Source organism: Kwoniella europaea, chromosome 1, assembly GCF_036810445.1.
Source record: "Kwoniella europaea PYCC6329 chromosome 1, complete sequence".
NCBI classification, from domain to species: domain Eukaryota; kingdom Fungi; phylum Basidiomycota; class Tremellomycetes; order Tremellales; family Cryptococcaceae; genus Kwoniella; species Kwoniella europaea.
The window spans coordinates 13,342,009-13,363,737 of record NC_089487.1 but is presented as its reverse complement, the minus strand read 5'-3'; the positions used below and the strand labels follow the sequence as shown (position 1 = coordinate 13,363,737).

Below are 21,729 nucleotides of genomic sequence, written 5' to 3'. Positions count from 1 at the left end.
GAGTATAACCAACCAGTGACAATGTGGTTGGTGAGCTCGGAAAGCTAAAGCCGCAGCAGCATGTCATACTGTTTGGGCGGCACCAAGGGAGGGAACTTAAGCTCTATTTGGGTTTTTACCAATTTCCTTCCTGTGGTCCCTTTTTGGGGGTGGTGAACGAAATTTAGAAACCCTTTTTTACATGAAGCAGGAGCAGGAGCAGGAGCCAGTCCTTTCCGCAATTCTTCGTTCGACAGCTAAAAGAAGAGGAAGCCTGTGCATGTGCTTTTAGGGATTGCGTAATAGGTTGGATACATAGATTCAATTTCGCTCAGTTCAGTCATCACTCTTCAATTGCCGATAACTATATTTTCATTGCGGTATCTTTCTTGCACTTGGCTTGGCTTTAGCTTGGTATCCGCAATGAGACAGACAAAGAGGTAACAGCACAAATACTTGCATGTGAGTTGTTTCGTCTCATCACGATACAAGCAATTATGCGGTGAAACTTTCAAATATGAGTGCTTTACGGTTGTTGTGCTTATGCAAAAAATCATACAAATGTATAAGTAGGTCTGCTGAGGACTTTCTTCCCCATTCATCGGCTTTCATTCCTCAATAGCGTCCGAGAATAGCAGGGTAGGGTTTTTTCATTTTGGAGGTGGACTCAATTATGTTGTGACATAGCTTTCGATCACAGATCGACACCTACCACCTGGTCAGATCGGTAAAAGAGGATCCTCTCTCGCTGTAAGCAAAGTGCATCTTCCTTTCCCTTGTTCGCTTGGCTTGATGTGATCCATAGTACCTTCACCTCAAGCAAGCCTCTTAACCGTATCTCAAAATCTTGATTGGCATCGCGTCATAAACAGATCTCATCCCAGGGGCGGCACAGTCAGTCAGGTCAATCTTCTTCTCGTAAACGAGCCTCTCAACGGTAATTGCTCTTAGCTCAAACCCCCGTACACATGCTTCATATCGTTACGCACCAAGCACCTTCTTCCGCCGATGGGGCGAGATGGGAAGGGTGTCGTTTATAGACGGTTAATGAAACGGAAAAATCGGATTTAGTTCAGTGAGATACGTGGGTTTCACAAACGTGTTTATGCATTTGGGGCTGGAACCTTCTGACAAAATATGGTACAGCACAGTACGTCTATTTCTTCTTCAGACCAGATCCCTCGCTGTCTGCTCTCTTCACCCCTCCTTTTCCCAGTCACAAGGTCAGAGAAAAGAAGAAGACCCGATCACGGATCCAAGAAAAGGAGGAAACTACCTAGCTCAAGTTGATCCCGAATGTTGTCACTCATTTACGTCATCCCAAACACTTTATTTTTCTTTATTGATCCTTTTTCTGCTCGTTCCCGATCGGTCACTTGCTCGCGAGATCTCCGAAAAATCACAGTAGTGTTAAATTTAACCCTAATTTGAGGTAGGCGTACCTTCTGCAATCGTCCATCTGCTGTAACAGGTCGTAACCCCCACTACGACCTTTAGCCTCAGTCAGCTATGTGAAATCTTCAGCAAGCAACTATTTCAACCCAATCAAGCTGCTGTAGATTCCTCGCGATGCAGGAACGGATAAACGTCCACTCAGATCCCGTTCAAACCAAGGAAAGGGAAAGGTGTGATCGTTTGAAACTCAAGTCAAGCAAGGATTAAGCTTGTCGGAAGTAACCCTAGACCAAGATGGTAGTTTTCCTCACGTAAGAGGTTCCCGAAACAATTGCTCCTTTGGGTAAGATATGATGAAACTTACTGTGCAATCGGGAACTGAACTGCTATTGTAGCTCTGTACCTGTATCCAGAACTTCCCTTTCCTCACCAACAGTCAAGTGGCACGTACAAGGATATACGGCCGACTAATCCGGGATTGAGCTAACTTGCTTGAGAATGTTCATTTGAACTTGTTTCGAGCTTTGTTGGTCTGCGTAATCTTCACTATTCAAACACCGTATATTTGCAGAAAGAATGCATCCGGTGCCTTCATAATGGTAGCTTTGTTTCGTCCTTTGATTCACAACGATGGAAGGGTACTCCCAGGCGGCCTCTGACACAGATGAAAGATGTAAATACATGTATTATATCGTCCAGGCTTGCTCCGATATTGGACCATCTGGCTGATCACGTTCGACACACGATTTGAACGGAAAGGATGACGCACTGCTAACGTATAGTAACAGGATCGTTTCATCTTGACAAACACCGGACATGCCGGAGAGGCGTTATTGGCGATCATCCACCCACAGAGATGATCATGGAGTCGATCTTCTTCCGTTTATATCGGAATGTCAGTACTGATCGTCGTTTGTTGTCGATCCCAAGAGCAGTAGACTAGTGTGATGGAGTTGAAAAGGAGAGATATACCAGAGATGGAATGAAAGCGTCTTCCACGAGTCGTCTCGCATAATCCCCACAGGAGGCTAAAGTGAAGAGGGATCTGATAAATCGCTGCTCGAAGGCTGCTCTATCAAACTACACATTCAAAAGGAACCCGTCTCAACCATCTCCATGCAGACTCATTTGACGAGCACCCCCAAGGATAACGAGGATCCATGTACTTTCTTCAGTTAACGTCAAAGGACCTGCCACATGATGCGGCGACCATTCTGCCACTCCAATAAACCTCAGTGTGAGTCGAAGGTATGTGCAAATGAGTATTTACCGGATCTTGATCTAGCTGGTTAGAAAATATAATTATTTGCCTTGCGCTTTGCAATCATACGAGTGGAAATTTGGACGTTAGACGCTCTTTGTGGGTTTGCAGTTCTCAAAATTGAGCGAAAGGGGGTCAGTGCTGTTCCTTTCGACAGATGTTAGTGTTGATTCTGAAGCACCAGCGAATAAGATTTCTATCCAGTGACGAAGCATAGATCGACCGCTGCCCACAACGGGGTTGATATAGCCTATACATTGTCTGATGGAATTGTATTTTACATATACATCCCCGATCAAGCTCATGTTGTGGTAGCCACACGGGTTGTTGTACACAAATGATATCGTGATATACCACCCCATTAGGTTGTCGCATACTCTTCATGCATGATTTCCCGTACACCATGGTATACCTCTCTCAGGACTTCAAGCCCAGGACGTAAATTCTATTTCCAACCCATGTCATGTTAATACACTGAGCCGCTCATACGTTTGAATTACGATAAACTCACGTTGAAAGCTACAACTACCCCTTGTCCGTCCTTCTTCACTATACCTAAATAATATCTTGCAGAAAACCTAAACAGAGCTTGGTTCAAGATGGTTGTCGATATGCCAGAAAGAGGTATGAAGGTATTAAATGATCTTAAAGGTATGTAGATTCGATTGGAAGGTTTGAAAGGCCAAGGGAATGATAGACCCCGTATAGTCGACAGTTGAATACCTAAATTAGGTAAGGGGTTGATCGATTCTGTAGATTGAAATGTCAGTCGTCGGAATGAGGGCGATTTATATGCTGGTTGGTATAAGATGACATACTCACCACATATGATGGTATTGCACTTGGTAAATATATACATCAAGAGGGAAATGATCCATCCAAAGATTATGAGCTACATTGGATTTACAGTAGACCTATGAGCATGAATGATAAGTCATTTACCGAATCTACTCACCATCTGCTCATCCCAATTTGAGCGTCTACTTGCCAATAACGCTTGGACATCTAGCCATAAGGATCGTTTCCACCCGAAACATACCCAGATGGATACGATGACAAGATCTCTCAGACCCCATCCATCCCCTCTACTTTGCTTGCCGTTCTTCAGTCGGTGAAAGTTGAATACTCTGTACTCGACATGATTGTTATCGGCGCTAGGGCCAAGCTGGGTTTTGACGATTTCCAGCTGTGGGTGATTGACCAACGGACGCGTTATGGTACGCGCATGATGAGGATGGGAGGGTTGCATGCCATCGTCACTTGGGCTGATAGTAGATGCAGTTGGATGATGATGTTGTTGTCGTGGAATGCTTTGTGGATGACGAGTGGGTTTGTACTCTACTCTATCTTTGTTTTTATTTCGGAGGAATTCAAGTGCGTCACATAGCCGAGTAACCACCAACAATGGGGAAACCATCTTTCGTTATTTCGACATTGCTTCATATTCTTGAGCATACATCATTATAAGACAACTAATCATAAGATGAACCAAAGCATATAGTAGCCACTATAGTAGATCCTCGAGCATGCAATCCTCTCAAGGATCATCATCAGGATCGGGGTTCAATGTGAGTCGTGCAATTCCCAATTAACAAGTAGACCTGAATGGCATGACCAATTATCAACGTGCACTAATCAACGCCTTTGCATCTACAGAGCGGTCCTTCTCATCCTCCGCAATCTCAAAATGGACAGTACTATCCCCTTCCTACGTCTATCTTTCCTATCACCGGCTCGAGAGCAGCTGGTGTCGATCTTCAAACCAACAACAACCCGCAACCCCCAGTCATCGCTCATGGCTTAACCCAATCTGAGATAAATAGGCATCAGCGTCCAGCGCATGTGACAGGTAAGGAGGCTGAGGGGGAAGACTATAGGGCTGGGTTCTTCCCTATTCCAGGTAACAAATGGTCTTGGGATACTGTAGGGAATGGGGACCAAGAGCAACCAATTCCAGCGGGGAATAGTGGTAATCAGAGTCAAGCGGAATCTTCTTCTATAAATTATGATGGGACTATACAAGGTGAACAATCAAAAGCTTCAATCTCATCAGCAGGAGGAGGAGGAGGAGGAGGGAATGTAGATCCAATATCAGCTTTCCTATCCGAGATGCCGACTAGAGCTGAAGATCCCACAAGACATGTGTTATGGACAGAATTGATCAAGTTGAAAACTAGGACATTGGAATTGCAAATTGCAGAAGCTAGGAAGAAAGAAAAGGAAGCTGAGTTGGAGATCATGAGGTTGAAAGCTGGTGCTGCGGCAAAAGATAGTGGTGTTGGATCAGACAACGCAACATCGAGTAATCACGGAGGTCAGAATATGTTAGCTGGATCCTCGAAGAATAGTCATAACAATGAGGTGGATCATTATTCGATCAACCCGCAGTGCACTCCTTCCAACACACAGCAACAACACCAGCAGAACCACTCGTCGAATCCCTTCGTCCCCCACAATCAAGCTCAAATTCAACCTCAATCTCAACCCGTTATGTCCCCTTTCGACCTGGAAGCGATGCTTTCCACTGAAAATCTCGATAACTTCTTATCATGGCTACCTGATTTGGGTGATCATTCTTTACCTGATATATCATCTCTGGCACCTAACACGGACTATTCGACCAACAATCACAACAACGGTAACATGCCATTCTCCTTGGAACATCCAACCAATCTCCTACCTCAAAATACGACATTCCCTCCGTCGGTGAACATGTCCATCACCGAACCAAACACTCTGCCGCAGCCCCAATCTTCACCTCAGCGACGACTTAGTGCATCTGCAGAGGAAACGTCTCCTGCTCAATTACAGCCGCCAAGCAAGAGGAGTAGGCGTGGTACGGAGAAGAAGATCGTTAGTGAACATACCTCAAGTTGTATGGGATGTAAGAAGAACATAGCAAGGATAATGATTCGTTCGCCTAAATCTACTATGCCCGAACCGATTATTGTCCAATTGAATTGTACGGGATGTAAGCCGATCAATCAACCTTCTAGTACGAATAACGGTATAGGTACGGTGGAGACTAGGAAGAGAATTAGGGTACAGATGGAGATTGACGATGAAGAGACGAAAGTGAAAGAAAGGAAACAATGGTGCGATGTATGTCAAAGGATCATAGCCTCCGGACAGATCTTGGGAGGAGACGAAAATGAATCGGTCAGTAGTATGACGGAAATTGTCTGTGGGGAATGTGATTCGAAATATCAGAGATGTACTGATGTAAGTCTGGTTCTCGTTTCCAAACATGGTTTGGACATGGATGCTGATGACTGTGCGTTGGATTAGTGCGGAGGAGGTGGTGGATCTAGGATAGGTATAGGGAAATGGAGGATGAAGCAGGTTTTCCATCCTGGCAGGAAGACTTGCAGTTTGAATCATACCAGGTAAGTGTATACTATCTCATCAATATTCCCCTCTTCATCATTTTTTGCCGAAATATACTATTGTGTATACGCGGAATGTGGTACTGATGATAATTACATCTTTCAGACTTGGTGATCGTATTCGTGAGATGGGAGTTCATGTCACCCCGACTGACTTCACACCTGAACAAATCAAGGAGGTCTTAACGCGTTGCAAGGCATTGTGGAATGAGAAGACTCTAGCTCGGTTGGCTGTTCCTGAGATGTTGGAGTGAGTACATCCCTCTCTGGCGTTTCAAGATCGTGAGCTGATGGGTTCACATTGCGATTATTAGGGTTGACTTGCCACCTGGATTGAGTAATCCATTGAGGGACTTTGCCGACGTCGATGATATCATCACTAGGAATTGGCCAAGTAGAGAAGCCATGATTAGAGCGGATGATTTGGATCCGAACAAGTTCAAAAGGATGATATCTCTCATCGTGCGTTGTTGTTCCGTGCGATGCGAATATATGATTCGACTGATGTTTCGTTCTGGCTCGATATTACTAGTGGTCACACTCGAAACCTCGACGAAGCGTTCGTACGGTCGACTTGGAAGAGGAATGGTCCAAGGATGTAGATAATGATGATGATTTGAGCACGGTGTTGGCTCACGTCAAGAGAAGTGAGTGATTTGCCATGGGACATTTTGATGGCAAAACCGACTGATCATGTCATCCTCCACAGCGAACGTGGTTATTCCCCCTGGATCGGAACTGATCGGAATGTGGGGAGGAGAATGGAATCTTCAGAGTGAGTATAATCACCATTCTGCTGAGCTATCACGCATCATATAAGGCAAGTCCGCTGATTTGTCGTGCTCTTCACAGACGGCTCATTACTTATATCAACGTTTATACCGTTCGAAGGTGCAGATGGAGAAGATTCGACTGCTTTATCAGTCGGAGAGATGATAACGAAAGTGCAGTCGCTACAACAAGAGATCAATGCTGAACGTACACAACAAGCTAAGAGGGAAGGTAAACAACCTGATTTGTTACCGCCTTGTGAGCATTTATGGACTGTTTCGGGGGTAAGTCATACTCATCATCTTATACTGGCAATAAAAGTCGTAAGCTGACTGAGGTATCTGTGAACAGGGCTATATCCCGCTAGTGAGAGAAAGGTTCGCCGACATTCTCATAAGGAAAAGATCGTTCGTGCATGTCGAAGAGTACCTGACTAGACATCCGGAATTCATCGAATCTATACGAGCTAGGCCAGGTCAGTTTCCCTTTCCCCTCGTCATCATAAACAAACAGGATGCTGATGCTAATCATGACGATCTTGTGTAGTTGGTCTACATCCAGATATACATCGCCCCTTACCCCTCACTCAAAGCGCATCCGATGACGAACAGAGGGAGAAACAAGCTGAACCGTTGATATTGGTCAGATGGTTAGGTAAAGAATTTGACGCAGCGAAGATCCTCGAGATCAAACAGATGGAATTTGGAGGAGGCGCAAAGAGGAAGAAGAGGAAGTTGTAAGGTCGAAGAAGTCTGTATACTGTATGTATATGTACATGTAGAGAAGTCAATGGTAATCTGTCTGTATCTATGTCTTCTGCTATATGCAATCTGTGTCGGTTGGTTATCAAGAACAACATTAAGGACTCCAAGACCTAGACGGGCGTTCCGTTGGAATAATACTGTAGGTTGGGATTGACACGGATCGCGTTCAACGTCATTCCCCATTTCGATCATCTTTTTTGCTATTTTCACGTTTCAACCTTTGAATTTCGCATAGATACATCTGCACACCATCAACCCCCTTGGTGGATAGTCCCAAGTGTCACCTTTTGCTTCTCACATTCACGCTCATACTCGAATGCTGGGCATGTCTATATTCATCTGACAAGCCAATCGGTGGACGGTAACAAAAGCAATAAAAACAACAATAACAAGAGGTCATCTCACGTCCACATCCGAAGATAAGATAACACGCAGGGGCCAGGATAAAAAATGGCATATACACCTGGTGAAGCTACACCTTTACTAGGTCCTGCTTCGGCTGGACCATCCTCCAAGATACTCAGCGAGGTGGGTCACCGACATGTGACCTATTCAAGTTGGTCGTTTAGTTGACACCTGTTTGTTCGGAATCAATAGACCAAAGTATATCCGTTGATCCATCTGATAAGGGTTGATATCATGGCTCATATTGGTGAGTACTCAACTACCTACTTGAATCACACTAGCGAACGGGAATGTGAGGCTTGCTGATTGTGTGGGCTATAGATGCGCCATTGACCTATGAACAGCTTTTGGCACCAGAGTCTACTTATACGATAGTACGGTATGTTTGCCTTTGCAATTATACTCTGTAGAAATAACAAGGGAGACTGACGATGTATATGCATATATAGGCCGTTGACAGAGAAATACCTTGAATTGCAAAATCAAGCTGCTGGTAAACAAACTTCCTCTTCATAGGCACACCTTCGTCCAGAAGACTGACATCAACCTCCTTATCCGGTCATACCTAGTATTCTGCTTATTACTCAACAAAATCCAATTCACCAGAGACTCGAACCAACTTTCCATATCTACTTTATCGACTGCTCGAGCGAATTTATGTGAGATCTTGGCTATAAGGGTATTGAGTAAGTAGAATGTTCCATCGCTTTGCTGGATTCTGATTTCTGTATCTGTATAATGTAATACGACACGTGCTGATGGATGATCTGATGACACGTATAGGAGGATGGTCAGAACGATCTTTACCACTTGCCACGGTGCTTTTAACTCCCTGGGCGTTATTTCAAGGTGCATCGGAAGAAGTTTTGGAAAGAGCAAAAGAAGAGGGTGATGATGATCTTTTAACACAGGGTGGAAATGCTTTGGAAGTGGGTGGCCATCCTCTCCACTCTTCGAAAATAGTTCATCGAGCTTGGTGTGCTGATTGAACCTCAGATGGCGATTATAAGTGGCTCGAAAAGGTTTATACGGAGTCCTTCATGTCAAAAAGTAATCGGTGAGTCGGCTCAACCCTGCTTAGGAAACGTTATCACACTGCTGATGACCTCATGGCGATGCACTACAGAGGGGATCTGGTCCGGTAGAATTATCTACTCCGCTCTGAACGCTCATGCCCTGATAGCAGATGTGGGTGAAATCCGTCATAAATGTGAAAAAGATATACAGTTCGTCTGACTATCACTGTCCATGATCAGAACTACAAGAAAAAACCGATACAGATGTATAATCCGCACAAAGCACCTCTGCTGGATCATTATCGGTAAGCCCGCCTTTTCTATGGCTCGGTCCACATGTCGTCTTTAAAGAAGTTGTTAATGTGTACTCTTCATAACATCTCATTAGGCTGAAAGTTCCTCGTGTGCGATCAATGTTGGAATACGTGAACTTCCTTGTCCTTTTCACCCTTTATGTGATCGCTATAGAAGGACTGGATGCAAACAGGTTAAATGGGAGGGAAATGGCTTTTATCATCTATGCCTTGGGTAAGCATCCAATATCGTATAAAGCAAATTGGGTGTCAGAAGCTGATAAAGATACGATACATAGCTTTCTCTCTGGATAAATTGGCAGCTATACGTGAACATGGATTAAAAGGTATGTCAAATTACATTATCACAATCGGTCAAAGCTGACTGTTCGAGATACGTACACAGTGTTCAGTAGTAGTCTTGTCAATGGTTTTGACCTAGTGTTCATGTTGATCTACGCGGTGTACCTTGGAGCGAGAACATATGGATTTCATTATAATGATCAGAATGCCTTGGAATTAGGTTCCGATTGGTTGGCTATTGGTGAGCTCAAACATCTCCATCGTCGCATATACATCACGAAGGAGGGACAACTCATAAAGTGAAATTGTAACCTGTTTAGGTGCCGTATTGATCTTTCCTAGATTGGCATTCGTGACATTAGCGAACAACCTGATGGTTTTAAGTATACGGTCGATGTTGACTGAGTTTTTCTGTAAGTATTCTTCTCTTCTTCACATTCACCGCACTTCCACTAACCAGCTTGAGCATAGTTTTGATGAGTGTCGGATTCTTCTGTTTCCTTGGTGAGTGTAATAGACCCTCTCTGTGCATTCAAGATTCCATATTGATCACCTGCAATATATTACAGGGTTTCTATATGCCCTCTTCACACTTGGACAAGGGAAATTCGCCTTGTCCCAGATCGGATGGTGGTTACTAGAGGTATACTTCGGCTTGGACGCATCTGGGTTCGAACATGCTCGTGAGTTGGAATATTGTCATTATCAACATCATACAGTAGACCAAACTCATATCTGTTATGTTCAGATGTATTCCACCCATTCCTCGGTCCAGTCTTGATGGTCTCATATGCTCTCCTCTCAAACACTCTTCTGCTTACTGTATTGGTTGCTATCCTTGGTAATACGTTTGCCACTATCAATGCGGATGCTGCGGCGGAAGTGAGTCATTCGTTGTATATGTAAAGTCTGGACTGATAGTGCACTAGTCGATGTTCAGAAAAGCTGTATCAACTCTGGAAGGTGTCAAAGCGGGTAAGCCGATTGATCATATTCATTTAAGCCGGTGATCATCTAACAAATGTAATGTAGACGCCGTATTCAGCTATCAACTCCCTTTCAACTTGGTTGCTGTAGTAGTCATGTGGCCGATGAGTTATATCCTGGGTCCGAGATGGTTTCACAAAGTCAATGGTGAGCTGACTAATTCTCATTTCATTCAAGATGGCTGACACAAGAGGTTTATCAGTATTCATGATCAGAGTATCCAGTCTACCTATACTCTTGGTCATCGCACTGTACGAGAGACAATCTTATCGCGAACAAACTTTGATGGAACAATTTGGCGACTTTGCGGAGAGGTATGTAGGCAATCTGCCTAGACGTATCAAGGCGGCAGGTGAGTTAGCTGTGTAAGTCGGTTCAGGAACAAGCTGATCAGTGTTTGCAGCTGGATTTGATAACTTTGGCAATCGACATGATATCGAAACTGTCTTTGAGATCGAAAGAGAAGTAGGAGATTTCTATAGAGGATGGGACGACGACGTATTTGAGGAATCGGATTTCCAATTACCTCCGCCGATCGATTCAACTTCACCATCTTCCTCATCAGACGAAGCTGAAGAAGACGAAGCGAAACGTCGGGTAAATCGAAAACTTGACAATGGGTCTGCACCCACCAGTGCGACACCGACAAAATTGATGTTCACCGATTCAGCTGCAATGACAGCCTCGCCTTCTGGACTTGAGCATGATCTCGAGACGGGCAAGCCACCCTTTGAAGGTGTACCATCTCCCAAACCTGCTACCAGAAAACGAACGAGCTCGATGCCCTCCCAACCTAGATCGCCTAATATCGATATTCGACCTCGACACCAATCTAACGCTCATGCTCTCGCCCACTCGCAAGCTCAGGGTCCTGTCACTAGGCCGAGGCGAGACTCTTCCATGCAGATGCATGGTCCTAGTCCACTGGCTCAATTGTTCATGATGTCGCCAGAATCCGATAGGGGTTTCCATAATAGAAGGAACTCAATGGCAGGTATGGCACTGAGTAATTCCCATCCTGCGCTTAATTCGATGTTGGGTCCGAATAGAAGACAAAGGACGATACTGCAGCCGACACCTCACCAACAGCAACAGCAACATGTCAAGTCTGGGTCAGAAGGTGATCTTCTTTCATCTGGACCAATTGGTGAGGTAGACGTGGCTTCAAAAGTAGCTGCTAGGCTGAATAAGCCGAGACTCAATCGACCTGATATCACCCCGATCATCGAAAGTAGACAAGCTTCTTTCAGTAGTAGTCATATAATGGGCGGACCTACTACTTCAGAAGGTTCAGTTACACCTACACCTACGATATCCAACGGTACTGCAGCAACTTCATCTGCATCTGCACTAGATCAGAAAGAAGATAGTATATTAGGTAGCGCAGCCACAATCAAGAGTGATCAGAGCGCGCCGTTTCCCGAATCATCCAATGTTAGTGCGCCAAGTACGACCAGAAGTGTACGATTCCCCGGATCGCCTTTGATCACTCCGAACAACTCAAATCCACCCACAAGATCAGCTAGTCCATCGACGTCCAACTCTACATTGAGAATACCTTCTTCCTCTGGCACTGGTACTTTATCAGGTGGTGGACCCAAGTCGCCCCGGCCCAATATCATCAAAGCGAGTCAGGTCGAGGCTATGCAATTGAATAGACCCGAGGAGGAAATAGGCGCAATGAACATGGGGATGGAGAAGAGGTTGGATGGGATTGAGAAGAGGCAGAAGAGGATTGAGGAGATGTTGGAGAGGTTGTGTAGGAATTTGGGGGAGAAGGATAGAGAGCGGGAGAGGGAGAGTTCAAGGGGCAGATGAGGATGCGGGTGACCTTGATGAGTCCTCGACACTGGAGGTGATCATCGCATCAATATCTACGTTGTATATATGTATCATGTGGTCTATGTCTCATATTGCATCTGTCATGAGTAGTGCGGTGCCACAAACGCGTCCATCATGAGATTTGATCCCGCACATTACAAGAAAAAGACGCGTCCATACGATATAGTAACAGTATACCAGCCACTTTCACTGCTGCTCCTTCACCTTTCGTTCTTTCACCTCTTCCTCTTCTTGAAAGAACATTACTTACTCGCAATATCAACTTGAACCCATCCTCGCATATATCCATTGACGTGTGATAATCAGTCACATACCTCATCCTACATCTTCTTGTCATTATCAGTCGATCTTCACCTCTTAATTCCTCCTTGTTGAACGAAACCTTCTCCCCTCATAATCATCCAACATGGCCGCCCCTGCCGTCGGTGTCTTGCCCGTAGCTTCCATCAATGTGAGTGATGAGTATGACATGACCTCTACTTCTTATTTGGATCTAGGCTGATCCTTGTCTCGTGTATATGTAGATCAATTACGAGGAAGAGACAGGTAAATACCATTCATCGTCACTTACTTATCTCATGTGGAATCGCTAATGCTAAAGCTATCGACCAAATGCAGAACGTATTCGAGAATTCTTGACTACTTACGTCGCGCCACCTCGATCTCGACATGCAATCCCATCAAACGACGACGAGCTTGCTGAAGATGACGAGGACGACCAAGAGGACGAAGATGATCTGGCGGATGATATGTCCGATTTGAACGTCAGGGAAAATAGGTCAAAGGCGAAATATGTCAAGGTGTTAAGGAAAGTCGCGAATAGGCAGAAAGAGGAGGTGGTCATTGATTTGCAGGATCTGAGGAATGTGAGTGATTACGCGCCTTTGGGTTATTGGGTAGATGGAATGGAGAGGTAGACGAGAGAAGGTATAGGAGGAAGTATGCGAGAATATTGGGCAATGCGTCGAGTGATTATATCCCTTCAGGCATGATTCATCGGTGACGAGGCGCTATTCAAAATGGTTGTACAGAATCTTACTGACAACAATGATCTCCTCAAACTTCACAGTTCAGCAACGACCGCACACTCCTTCACAATATAACCCGCAACACCAGAAGATACATCCAACTTTTCTGCGATGTCATAGATAAGATCATGCCAGAACCAGATCACGAACTTGATTTCACCGCCGATGTGCTCGACCTGATCATGCAGCAAAGAAGAGAGATGAACGAACAGGTGCAGAATGGTGAAAGGAACGAGGAAGGTGGCATGTTCCCTCCAGAGTTGATGAGAAGGTAGTGAGTTGCAAATCTACCAGTACTTGTCGAACTCCACACTTAGTATAGTAATTGACAATTGCTTGAAACCAACGTAGCAATCTGTACTTCAAGCCTCTTCGAAACAACGAAGTCCTTGCCGTACGAGCCGTTCGAGGAGCTCACCTCGGTCACCTCATCACTGTCCGAGGTATCGTAACTAGAGTGTCAGAGGTCAAACCTCTCCTCCTTGTCAACGCCTACACCTGTGATTCATGCGGGAACGAGATCTTCCAAGAAGTTGCTCAGAAAGCTTTCACCCCCTTGACCGTCTGTCCTTCAGCCGAATGTACACAAAATCAAACCAAGGGTCAACTTCACATGCAAACTCGAGCGAGTCGATTCCGACCATTCCAAGAGGTGAAGATCCAAGAGATGGCCGATCAAGTACCTGTTGGACATATCCCTCGATCAATGACTATCCACCTGTACGGATCGCTAACTCGATCAGTCAATCCTGGTGATGTTGTTCACATTGGAGGTATATTCTTGCCTACTCCTTATACTGGTTTCAGAGCGATTAGAGCGGGATTGCTTCAAGATACATTCTTAGAAGCTATGAACGTTCACCAGTTGAAGAAACAATATCACGCTATGGAGTTGACACCTGAATTGCAAGTCCAAATCGAAGAGATGAAAGAAGATCCAAATTTGTATTCAAGATTGGCCAATTCCATCGCACCTGAAATTTATGGCCACGAAGATGTTAAGAAGGCCCTGTTACTGTTGTTGGTCGGTGGTGTGACAAAGACTGTAGGAGACGGTATGAAGATCAGAGGTGATATCAACGTGTGTCTCATGGGTGATCCGGGTGTAGCCAAATCGCAATTACTCAAATACATAACGAAGGTCGCACCTCGAGGCGTATACACTACTGGTAGGGGTTCTTCTGGTGTAGGTTTGACTGCCGCAGTCATGAGAGATCCAGTGACAGATGAGATGGTGTTAGGTGAGTACTACCGTTAATATCATCATTCAGAGACGTTATGCTAATTGTACATCCTGGTCAACTCGCAGAGGGAGGTGCTCTGGTTCTCGCCGATAATGGTATCTGCTGTATCGATGAATTCGATAAAATGGACGAATCTGATCGAACGGCTATTCACGAAGTGATGGAACAGCAAACCATCTCAATATCCAAAGCTGGTATCACCACTACCCTCAATGCTCGAACCTCCATCTTGGCGGCTGCGAACCCGTTATATGGACGATACAACCCTAAGATCTCACCTGTCGAAAACATTAACCTTCCCGCGGCGTTATTATCTCGATTTGACGTATTGTTCCTAATCCTCGATACTCCCACTCGAGAAGATGACGAGAGATTGGCTCAGCACGTTACCTTTGTGCATATGCACAATACCCATCCTGATTTAGATTTCGAACCTGTCGAACCTACTCTGATGAGACATTACATCGCGGCATGCAGGAGGATCCGACCGATCGTCCCTCCTCAGATGTCCGAATACATCGTATCGAGTTATGTTCAAATGCGAAAACAACAAAAGGAAGATGAACTAGAAGAAAAATCATACTCTTACGTATCTGCTCGTACACTCTTAGCTGTACTTCGTCTATCTCAAGCTTTAGCCAGATTAAGACAAGATAATGTCGTTGGACAGGGTGATGTGGATGAGGCATTGAGATTGATGGATGTTTCCAAAGCCTCTCTTTATGAGCATCAGGCGTCAGCCAGAATGGGTGAAGACCAGACGGATACTTCCAAGATATTCAGAATTATCAAAGATATGGCGTCTGCCTCTGCTCAGATGAGAGATGAGGATGATGAAGATTACGAACAGGATGATGAGTTGGAAGAATTAGGCATGAACGAAATTAGGAATAGAGTCTTGGCGAAAGGTTTCACAGAGACTCAACTTATGGATACGGTATCAGAGGTGAGTTCTGAGTTTTGGTTCATCTACTCAGGCATCTCGTCGATTTGATGGTGTCGTATGGCATACTGATGTATATGTGTGATGATTGATTCAGTACGAAAATATGGGTGTATTGGTCAGGACTGCGAACAACACGAGACTGAGGTTCGTTGCTGCTGATGAGTACTAAAGGATATGGTTGTTGAGATGTATTATGGGTGGATGTGAGGATTTCTTATGGTTTCTTTGTATATTTACAGTTGAGTTTATACTTTATAGGGTTTATATATTCATTGGTATGGTATGATATGACATGCATTTCCACTTGTCTACGATCAATAATGTACATGAGCACGCATCAGCCATTTCTGACCATGTATATCGACCTTGTACCATTTCATGTGCAATTTTCTCGCCAGTCTATGAGCGTCGTTGGCTGTGTTGGTAGTTAGACAATATGTCGAGACGATACTTGATCGGCTCCTAGAATATGTTCAAGGTTTGTCAGCATCAAAAAATATGACTGGATTGGAACCAATTTCGAAACTTACGAAGGTAACCGGATGCATGACTCCCCCTCATCCAAAACCCCACAATCCTTGCCCAACTTCTTCACGTCCTCCGGCCTTATCGAAGCTGGCAATCCCTTGATGATCACTCTCCTACCACTGAGTCCAGATTTATTGCACCAATCAGCCGTAAAAGTCTTCTCGATCGCTCGATCTCGCTGCTGTTCGAATGTCATCCTATCGTTTAATGTCCGCTGGACGAGGGTGTTGGTCCATTCGTTAGAGGTGATGTGAGTAAGTTGGGCTTGACCTTTACGATCGAGTGTGAATATGGGCTTTGTAGAGAGGATGGTAGATATCTGATTGGCTTTTTTAGATGAGGGAAGGGTTAGGTGGTATGTACGGTATAAAGAGGGTGATTTGGGAAGAGAAGGGGGAAGGGAGGTTACTACGAAATGGGAAGAAAGTGAATCAACATCAGTCCTATGTAAATGATTAACGAGATCAATCCATTTCAATCCAATCCAATTCAATTCAAAACAATGAGTCGGTTATACATGGTATGGTATAATGTCCATAGATATTATGTGTTTGAGCTTGACTCACTCGCAGATACTGAAAAACTCTCATCCACTGCACCTACATCCCTCAATGCCCTGGTTATATCACTAGGTAAAGCCGTACGGGGTATATCGTGAAGTAATACATTCTTAGGTCTAGATTGGTTTCCAGCTACCCATAAAAGCCAACGGTGAACTCAATATTGGCACGTACAGGCAAAACAAACAATACAGAAATGGTATCTGGACTTACTGGCTTCGACGAAATTCTCAGGCATAGGTTGTCTTTTGGCTCTTTCTGCTCGAAGGGCTTTAGACGCTATGAACCGCAAGGAGGATGTCGGTCTGACCATAATGATATCCTTTAGTCACTCTTCTGGAATTGTTCAAGCAGTTTGCAGTGATACTGGTATATGATATCGGAATCACCAAGATATATAATAAACTGATCAGAAAAATCAAAAGTATCGTGAAGGAAATCTCAAATCTCGGAAAAGTTCTAGGTGGAGGTGATCCACGTCCATCCATCTTATACCTGATAGATATACTTACTATAAAAGTAGCGTAGCTTGATTCGCACATGCTCAAGATTAGGATGCAAGCTGACAGAATTCTATGAGATACACTGAAGAGCAATGTACATATGGCTGCATGTGGATCATAACTAATCGTTATACACATCTTACTTCACTCTTATAACGCAGAAGATGATGTTTTCATAAGCTTCTTTCTATGGTCTCCCAATCAACCCGTATTTCCTTCTTGCTCCAGGTTCGATATAAGCCCAACCTATCGGTGTATCCCTCACCATCATTGCCAGACGGTACTGCCATGGAGCATGAACGAGATGTTTCGGAGGTACCGAGAACGATTTTATCCATGAGAATGGGGGGTATGGGATGAGAGGTTGGGGTTTGGGCGATAAAGAGAGGTTGTATAGAATTATATCGATGACTGAAAACAAGTAAAGTTAGCTTTTGATCAGATGGACCAAGTACGTTATGACATTATATCAAAATTCTAGTGGACATACCTTTTTGAGGTGTTAACAACAACTTCTCCCATTTATGCTTGATAGGTAATTTCGTTTCGTCCCTTCCACCACTCTGTGAAGTAGAGGTCTTCAATCTGAATTCGTTATCTATCGTTCCTGGACAGAATGCTAGAAAAGGTTTGGAGTCAGCGCCAAACTCATGCTCATCGAACCAGCTGTCCTTCCATATTGATCAATCGGGAATTGGAATACTCACAGAAAAACCTCACTCCACAACCTTCACATTCAACTCTACAACTTTCAACAGCCATCAAACCAGCTGATTTCGTAGCTGCGTATATCACTCGATGGGGTGCTGGAACGGTAGCAGCTACCGAGGAGAGATGGTGGAGTGCTGGTGATTTGGATGTAGATGCGAGGAGGGGTAACTGTGACATAGCGAGTACGAGTTTGAGTTTAGCTCCTCCTGTTCTCCTGCAGTAGATGGTGATATAGAAGAAGGATATAAAATATAGTCAATAGACTTACAAAGCAAGTCAAAGCTAAGATCGTCCCCACGTAATTGACCTCGCTCACTGCTCTAGCTTCGAACGCAACTTTATCTAATCCAGCTTTACTTGGTCCAGCACTACCTTCCCCACCGGCAGAGTTCGAGAAAGACAGAGGAGCACCTGACGGAGGTTTGTTTGCATCTTGCTTGTTGAGCGATACACCCGCTAGATCCATTAACATTGATGTTGAGGGTAAGCCAGCTAGGATGTGGAGAGTATCAAGACCTGACCAAGCTATAGATTACAAGTCAAGTTCGAATTAGCAGCTATGCTACTTTTGCAGAGAGTGTTGTTATTGATGTTAGACCAACATACCCTTCTCAACTACTTCTCTCACTTTTACAAGATCATCCGTACTGGTAACATCAGCGGGAACAACTAAGAGGTTTTCTTCCTTGGCACCCAGTGCGATACATTCTGCTTTGACTCTTTCGAGAGCATCTGATCGTCTAGCTACGAGGCATCTACATCAATGTAAGCAAGATTGTCAGTTCAGAGTTCAGATAGGCAAGTCCAAGAGTAGGGAGAAGTTGATCAATTGATCAGATGAAAGGACGATCCATCAGTGAAATCGCAGAGAGTAGTCCTACACACCACTCACATCCTAGCACCCCTCTTGGCATAAGCATGAGCTAGATCTCTACCTACACCTGAACTTGCACCTAGTAGGACTACCCTCTCTTCATGAAGAAGAACGACAGTCTCCCTAGAAGGCAGTGGTTTCGACTTGAGAAGGCGGAGAAGGACTGGAATCGCCAATAATGCCCAGAGTGGGGAAGCGACTGACATATTGGTGGGCTGTGGGCAGTGCGCAGCTGGTAGTGGGTCCAAGTGAGACAAATGAATTGAGAGATATCAGAGAATTGAATTGATGGTAGTGATGTTGAATGTCAAATGCAATTGCAAGTGCGTCATCTCATCTACTCTCTACTCGTAGCCGGCCATCCCGTCACTCGCTCTTCCTCTCTCTATCTCACACACATCATATCATTGCATGTACTGTATTGTATTGTATCCACTGTCTCCTACGCATACACACTGCTCATCATCAGTATACATCCACCATCCACCCTCACCCCCGCTCGGACCATTACCTATCTCACCCTCACCCTCACCCTTACTGACGTAACACCGCCTTCATCGGATCAATTACCCCGAGTAATATTAAACTCATCCTGCATACACGTTTCCCTAGAACACAGAGTGACAGACACACCTCTCCATCTCCATCTATCGCCTTGCTTTGTTCAACCTACAACTCACATCCATCTCCTTTCGTGGTTGATTATCACGTTCGATAACACATCTCACCCACCCACTCTTCCAATCGTACCTTCTTACCCGACTACATCGGTTCATACCTCTTCGACTCACTTGTGCAATACCGTCTTCCAACTCTACCCCGCAAGATATATAAAGATAAGATCTTGATAATCTCCAACGACCAAACGGACGATCAATCCCTTTTCCACTCTTACATCATAACACAGCAAAGTCAACTTAGTCTATCACACACACACATATATATATATATACAAAACCTCAACTTATACATTCAACGATTTATCAATAACACATTATGGCATCTTCACCTTCCATTCAAATCAACGGGTCATCTTCCAATGCCAACGGGGGTTTATCACTCTTGGATAAACTCAAACAGCGATATGAAGAAGCTGGTCAATCACACGTATTCACTTTCTTCTCCAAATTATCCCAAGAGGAACAAACCAACTTGTTAAACCAATTGAACGACATTGACGTCCATCGGGTTAATCGAATATACATGAATGCCGTTGCTGCTGAAGGTGACGGTGCTCATACACCTTCTAACGAGGATAATATCAATTACGATGATACCCTCGTTCCGGGCCTAAACAATCTTTTGGGTAGATCCAGAACACCTACTCCCAGACCTCCCGAGGAAGTTCTCCCCCTCCCAGAGGAAGCTTGTGCTAGTATTTTGAATAATCCAGAAGATGAGAAGAAATGGAGAGAGATAGGTTTAAAGGCTATAGCGAATAATCAAGTTGCCGTGTTGCTCATGGCTGGTGGTCAAGGAACGAGATTGGGTTCTTCATTACCAAAAGGGATGTACGATATCAAGTTACCTTCTGGGAAAAGCTTGTTCGAATACCAGGCTGAACGAATAGGTAAACTGGCAAAGGTGGCAGAAGAGAAGGAAGGTAAAGAAGATGGATCGGTAAGAATCAAATGGTACGTTATGACTTCAGGACCAACAAGGGGTGAAACGGAAAAGTATTTCAAGGAGAAGAATTTCTTTGGCTTGAAAGAGGAAGATGTCATCTTCTTCGAACAGGGTGAGTCACCTCGCTCCCTCCTACTTTAGTTAACAGTTCTGCATGCCAACAAATAACCACTAACACTATACCACCCGATATCAGGCGTCCTACCCGCTCTAAGCGAAGATGGTAAACTCCTTCTTTCCACTCCTTCATCCCTCTCAGTCGCTCCGGACGGTAACGGTGGTCTCTACGCTGCGCTACGTCGACCCCTCTCCCCCGATTCCCCTCGAACAGTCTTATCCGACCTCAAATCACAGGGTATCGAATACATCCACGCTTACTGTGTCGATAACTGCTTGGTCAAAGTAGCTGATCCGGTATTTATCGGATGCTGTATCGATCGTAAATCTCAAGCTGGAGCTAAAGTTGTCCGGAAGACAGTTCCCACCGAATCAGTCGGTGTATTAGCCGCCAAGGGAGATGCGTTTGCTGTCGTTGAATATTCAGAATTATCAAAAGAGAAAGCTGAAGCTAGAACTTCAGATGGTCAATTGGCTTTCAGAGCTGCAAATATAGCTAATCACTTTTACACAAGATCTTTCTTAGAAGGTGTTGAAGCGATGGAAAGGAAAATGGCATTTCACATTGCACGTAAAAAAATACCTACGGTCAACTTACAAAATGGCGAATTGATCAAGCCGAGTGAACCGAATGGAATGAAATTGGAATTATTCGTTTTTGACGTATTTCCATTTACGAAATCACTTTGTGTGTTAGAAGTTCAAAGAGAAGAAGAATTTAGTCCGTTGAAGAATGCTCCTGGATCAAAAGCAGATTGTCCAGAGACTTCCCGAAGGGATTTGTTAGCTCAGCAAAAGAGGTGGTTAATAGATAATGGAGCGGAGCTTGAGGAAGGGGTAGAAGTGGAAGTTACACCGAAGGTTAGTTATGCTGGTGAAGGGTTGGAGTGGGTGAAGGGAAAGAAGTTTGTCAAGAGTGGGGTGTTGGCGAGGAAAGAGGATTTGAAAGATTTGACTGAGTAAGAATGGGAATAGGTAATACTATAAAGAAGGGACATTTTCTAGATCAGCATTAGCGGAAGGAAGCGGATGATTAAGGTTCCAAGTCTAGGTCTAGGTCTAGGTGCAAAAGGGGAGGGATGTGTTGCTGTTTCTTTGTCTTCATGTCAAACTCAATTTCTTCCTCTTTTTTTTTTTACATTCTCTGATTTCTAGCATAGTCATAAATCCCCTTAATATACCATCACAAT

At 44.4% G+C, this 21,729-nt stretch overlaps 7 protein-coding genes across 7 annotated transcripts; 4 read left to right on the top strand and 3 right to left on the bottom strand.

The window, feature by feature from the left end:
• Positions 1 to 2,996: 2,996 nt before the first annotated feature.
• On the bottom strand, positions 2,997 to 3,884 carry V865_005087 (uncharacterized protein; the record flags this gene model as incomplete). The annotated part of the gene is made up of 4 exons (XM_066228860.1): positions 2,997 to 3,080; positions 3,147 to 3,385; positions 3,458 to 3,527; positions 3,591 to 3,884. The coding sequence occupies 4 exons, from the start codon at positions 3,882 to 3,884 to the stop codon at positions 2,997 to 2,999; spliced, it is 687 nt and encodes a 228-aa protein (XP_066084957.1).
• A 277-nt stretch (positions 3,885 to 4,161) lies between these two features.
• V865_005086 (uncharacterized protein) lies at positions 4,162 to 7,532 on the top strand (the record flags this gene model as incomplete). The annotated part of the gene is made up of 10 exons (XM_066228859.1): positions 4,162 to 4,203; positions 4,292 to 5,857; positions 5,924 to 6,021; positions 6,128 to 6,271; positions 6,336 to 6,483; positions 6,554 to 6,668; positions 6,731 to 6,796; positions 6,874 to 7,076; positions 7,144 to 7,267; positions 7,339 to 7,532. The coding sequence occupies 10 exons, from the start codon at positions 4,162 to 4,164 to the stop codon at positions 7,530 to 7,532; spliced, it is 2,700 nt and encodes an 899-aa protein (XP_066084956.1).
• A 474-nt stretch (positions 7,533 to 8,006) lies between these two features.
• Positions 8,007 to 12,378, top strand: V865_005085 (uncharacterized protein; the record flags this gene model as incomplete). Its single annotated transcript, XM_066228858.1, has 20 exons — positions 8,007 to 8,084; positions 8,154 to 8,208; positions 8,283 to 8,340; positions 8,411 to 8,454; positions 8,531 to 8,647; positions 8,745 to 8,890; positions 8,958 to 9,018; positions 9,088 to 9,149; positions 9,218 to 9,282; positions 9,366 to 9,505; positions 9,570 to 9,617; positions 9,677 to 9,814; positions 9,894 to 9,986; positions 10,045 to 10,077; positions 10,143 to 10,256; positions 10,322 to 10,455; positions 10,503 to 10,548; positions 10,606 to 10,707; positions 10,763 to 10,912; positions 10,964 to 12,378. 20 exons carry the CDS (start codon positions 8,007 to 8,009, stop codon positions 12,376 to 12,378), a joined length of 3,099 nt encoding a protein of 1,032 aa, XP_066084955.1.
• Positions 12,379 to 12,808: 430 nt separating this feature from the next.
• V865_005084 (DNA replication licensing factor MCM7) lies at positions 12,809 to 15,789 on the top strand (the record flags this gene model as incomplete). The annotated part of the gene is made up of 7 exons (XM_066228857.1): positions 12,809 to 12,853; positions 12,927 to 12,948; positions 13,021 to 13,268; positions 13,472 to 13,704; positions 13,782 to 14,671; positions 14,740 to 15,620; positions 15,715 to 15,789. 7 exons carry the CDS (start codon positions 12,809 to 12,811, stop codon positions 15,787 to 15,789), a joined length of 2,394 nt encoding a protein of 797 aa, XP_066084954.1.
• Positions 15,790 to 15,934: 145 nt separating this feature from the next.
• V865_005083 (uncharacterized protein) lies at positions 15,935 to 17,021 on the bottom strand (the record flags this gene model as incomplete). The annotated part of the gene is made up of 4 exons (XM_066228856.1): positions 15,935 to 16,082; positions 16,151 to 16,556; positions 16,715 to 16,840; positions 16,922 to 17,021. The coding sequence occupies 4 exons, from the start codon at positions 17,019 to 17,021 to the stop codon at positions 15,935 to 15,937; spliced, it is 780 nt and encodes a 259-aa protein (XP_066084953.1).
• Positions 17,022 to 17,398: 377 nt separating this feature from the next.
• On the bottom strand, positions 17,399 to 19,002 carry V865_005082 (uncharacterized protein; the record flags this gene model as incomplete). The annotated part of the gene is made up of 6 exons (XM_066228855.1): positions 17,399 to 17,622; positions 17,702 to 17,830; positions 17,919 to 18,090; positions 18,191 to 18,447; positions 18,529 to 18,677; positions 18,815 to 19,002. The coding sequence occupies 6 exons, from the start codon at positions 19,000 to 19,002 to the stop codon at positions 17,399 to 17,401; spliced, it is 1,119 nt and encodes a 372-aa protein (XP_066084952.1).
• Positions 19,003 to 19,792: 790 nt separating this feature from the next.
• Positions 19,793 to 21,502, top strand: V865_005081 (uncharacterized protein; the record flags this gene model as incomplete). The annotated part of the gene is made up of 2 exons (XM_066228854.1): positions 19,793 to 20,534; positions 20,619 to 21,502. The coding sequence occupies 2 exons, from the start codon at positions 19,793 to 19,795 to the stop codon at positions 21,500 to 21,502; spliced, it is 1,626 nt and encodes a 541-aa protein (XP_066084951.1).
• Between the last annotated feature and the right edge of the window lie 227 nt (positions 21,503 to 21,729).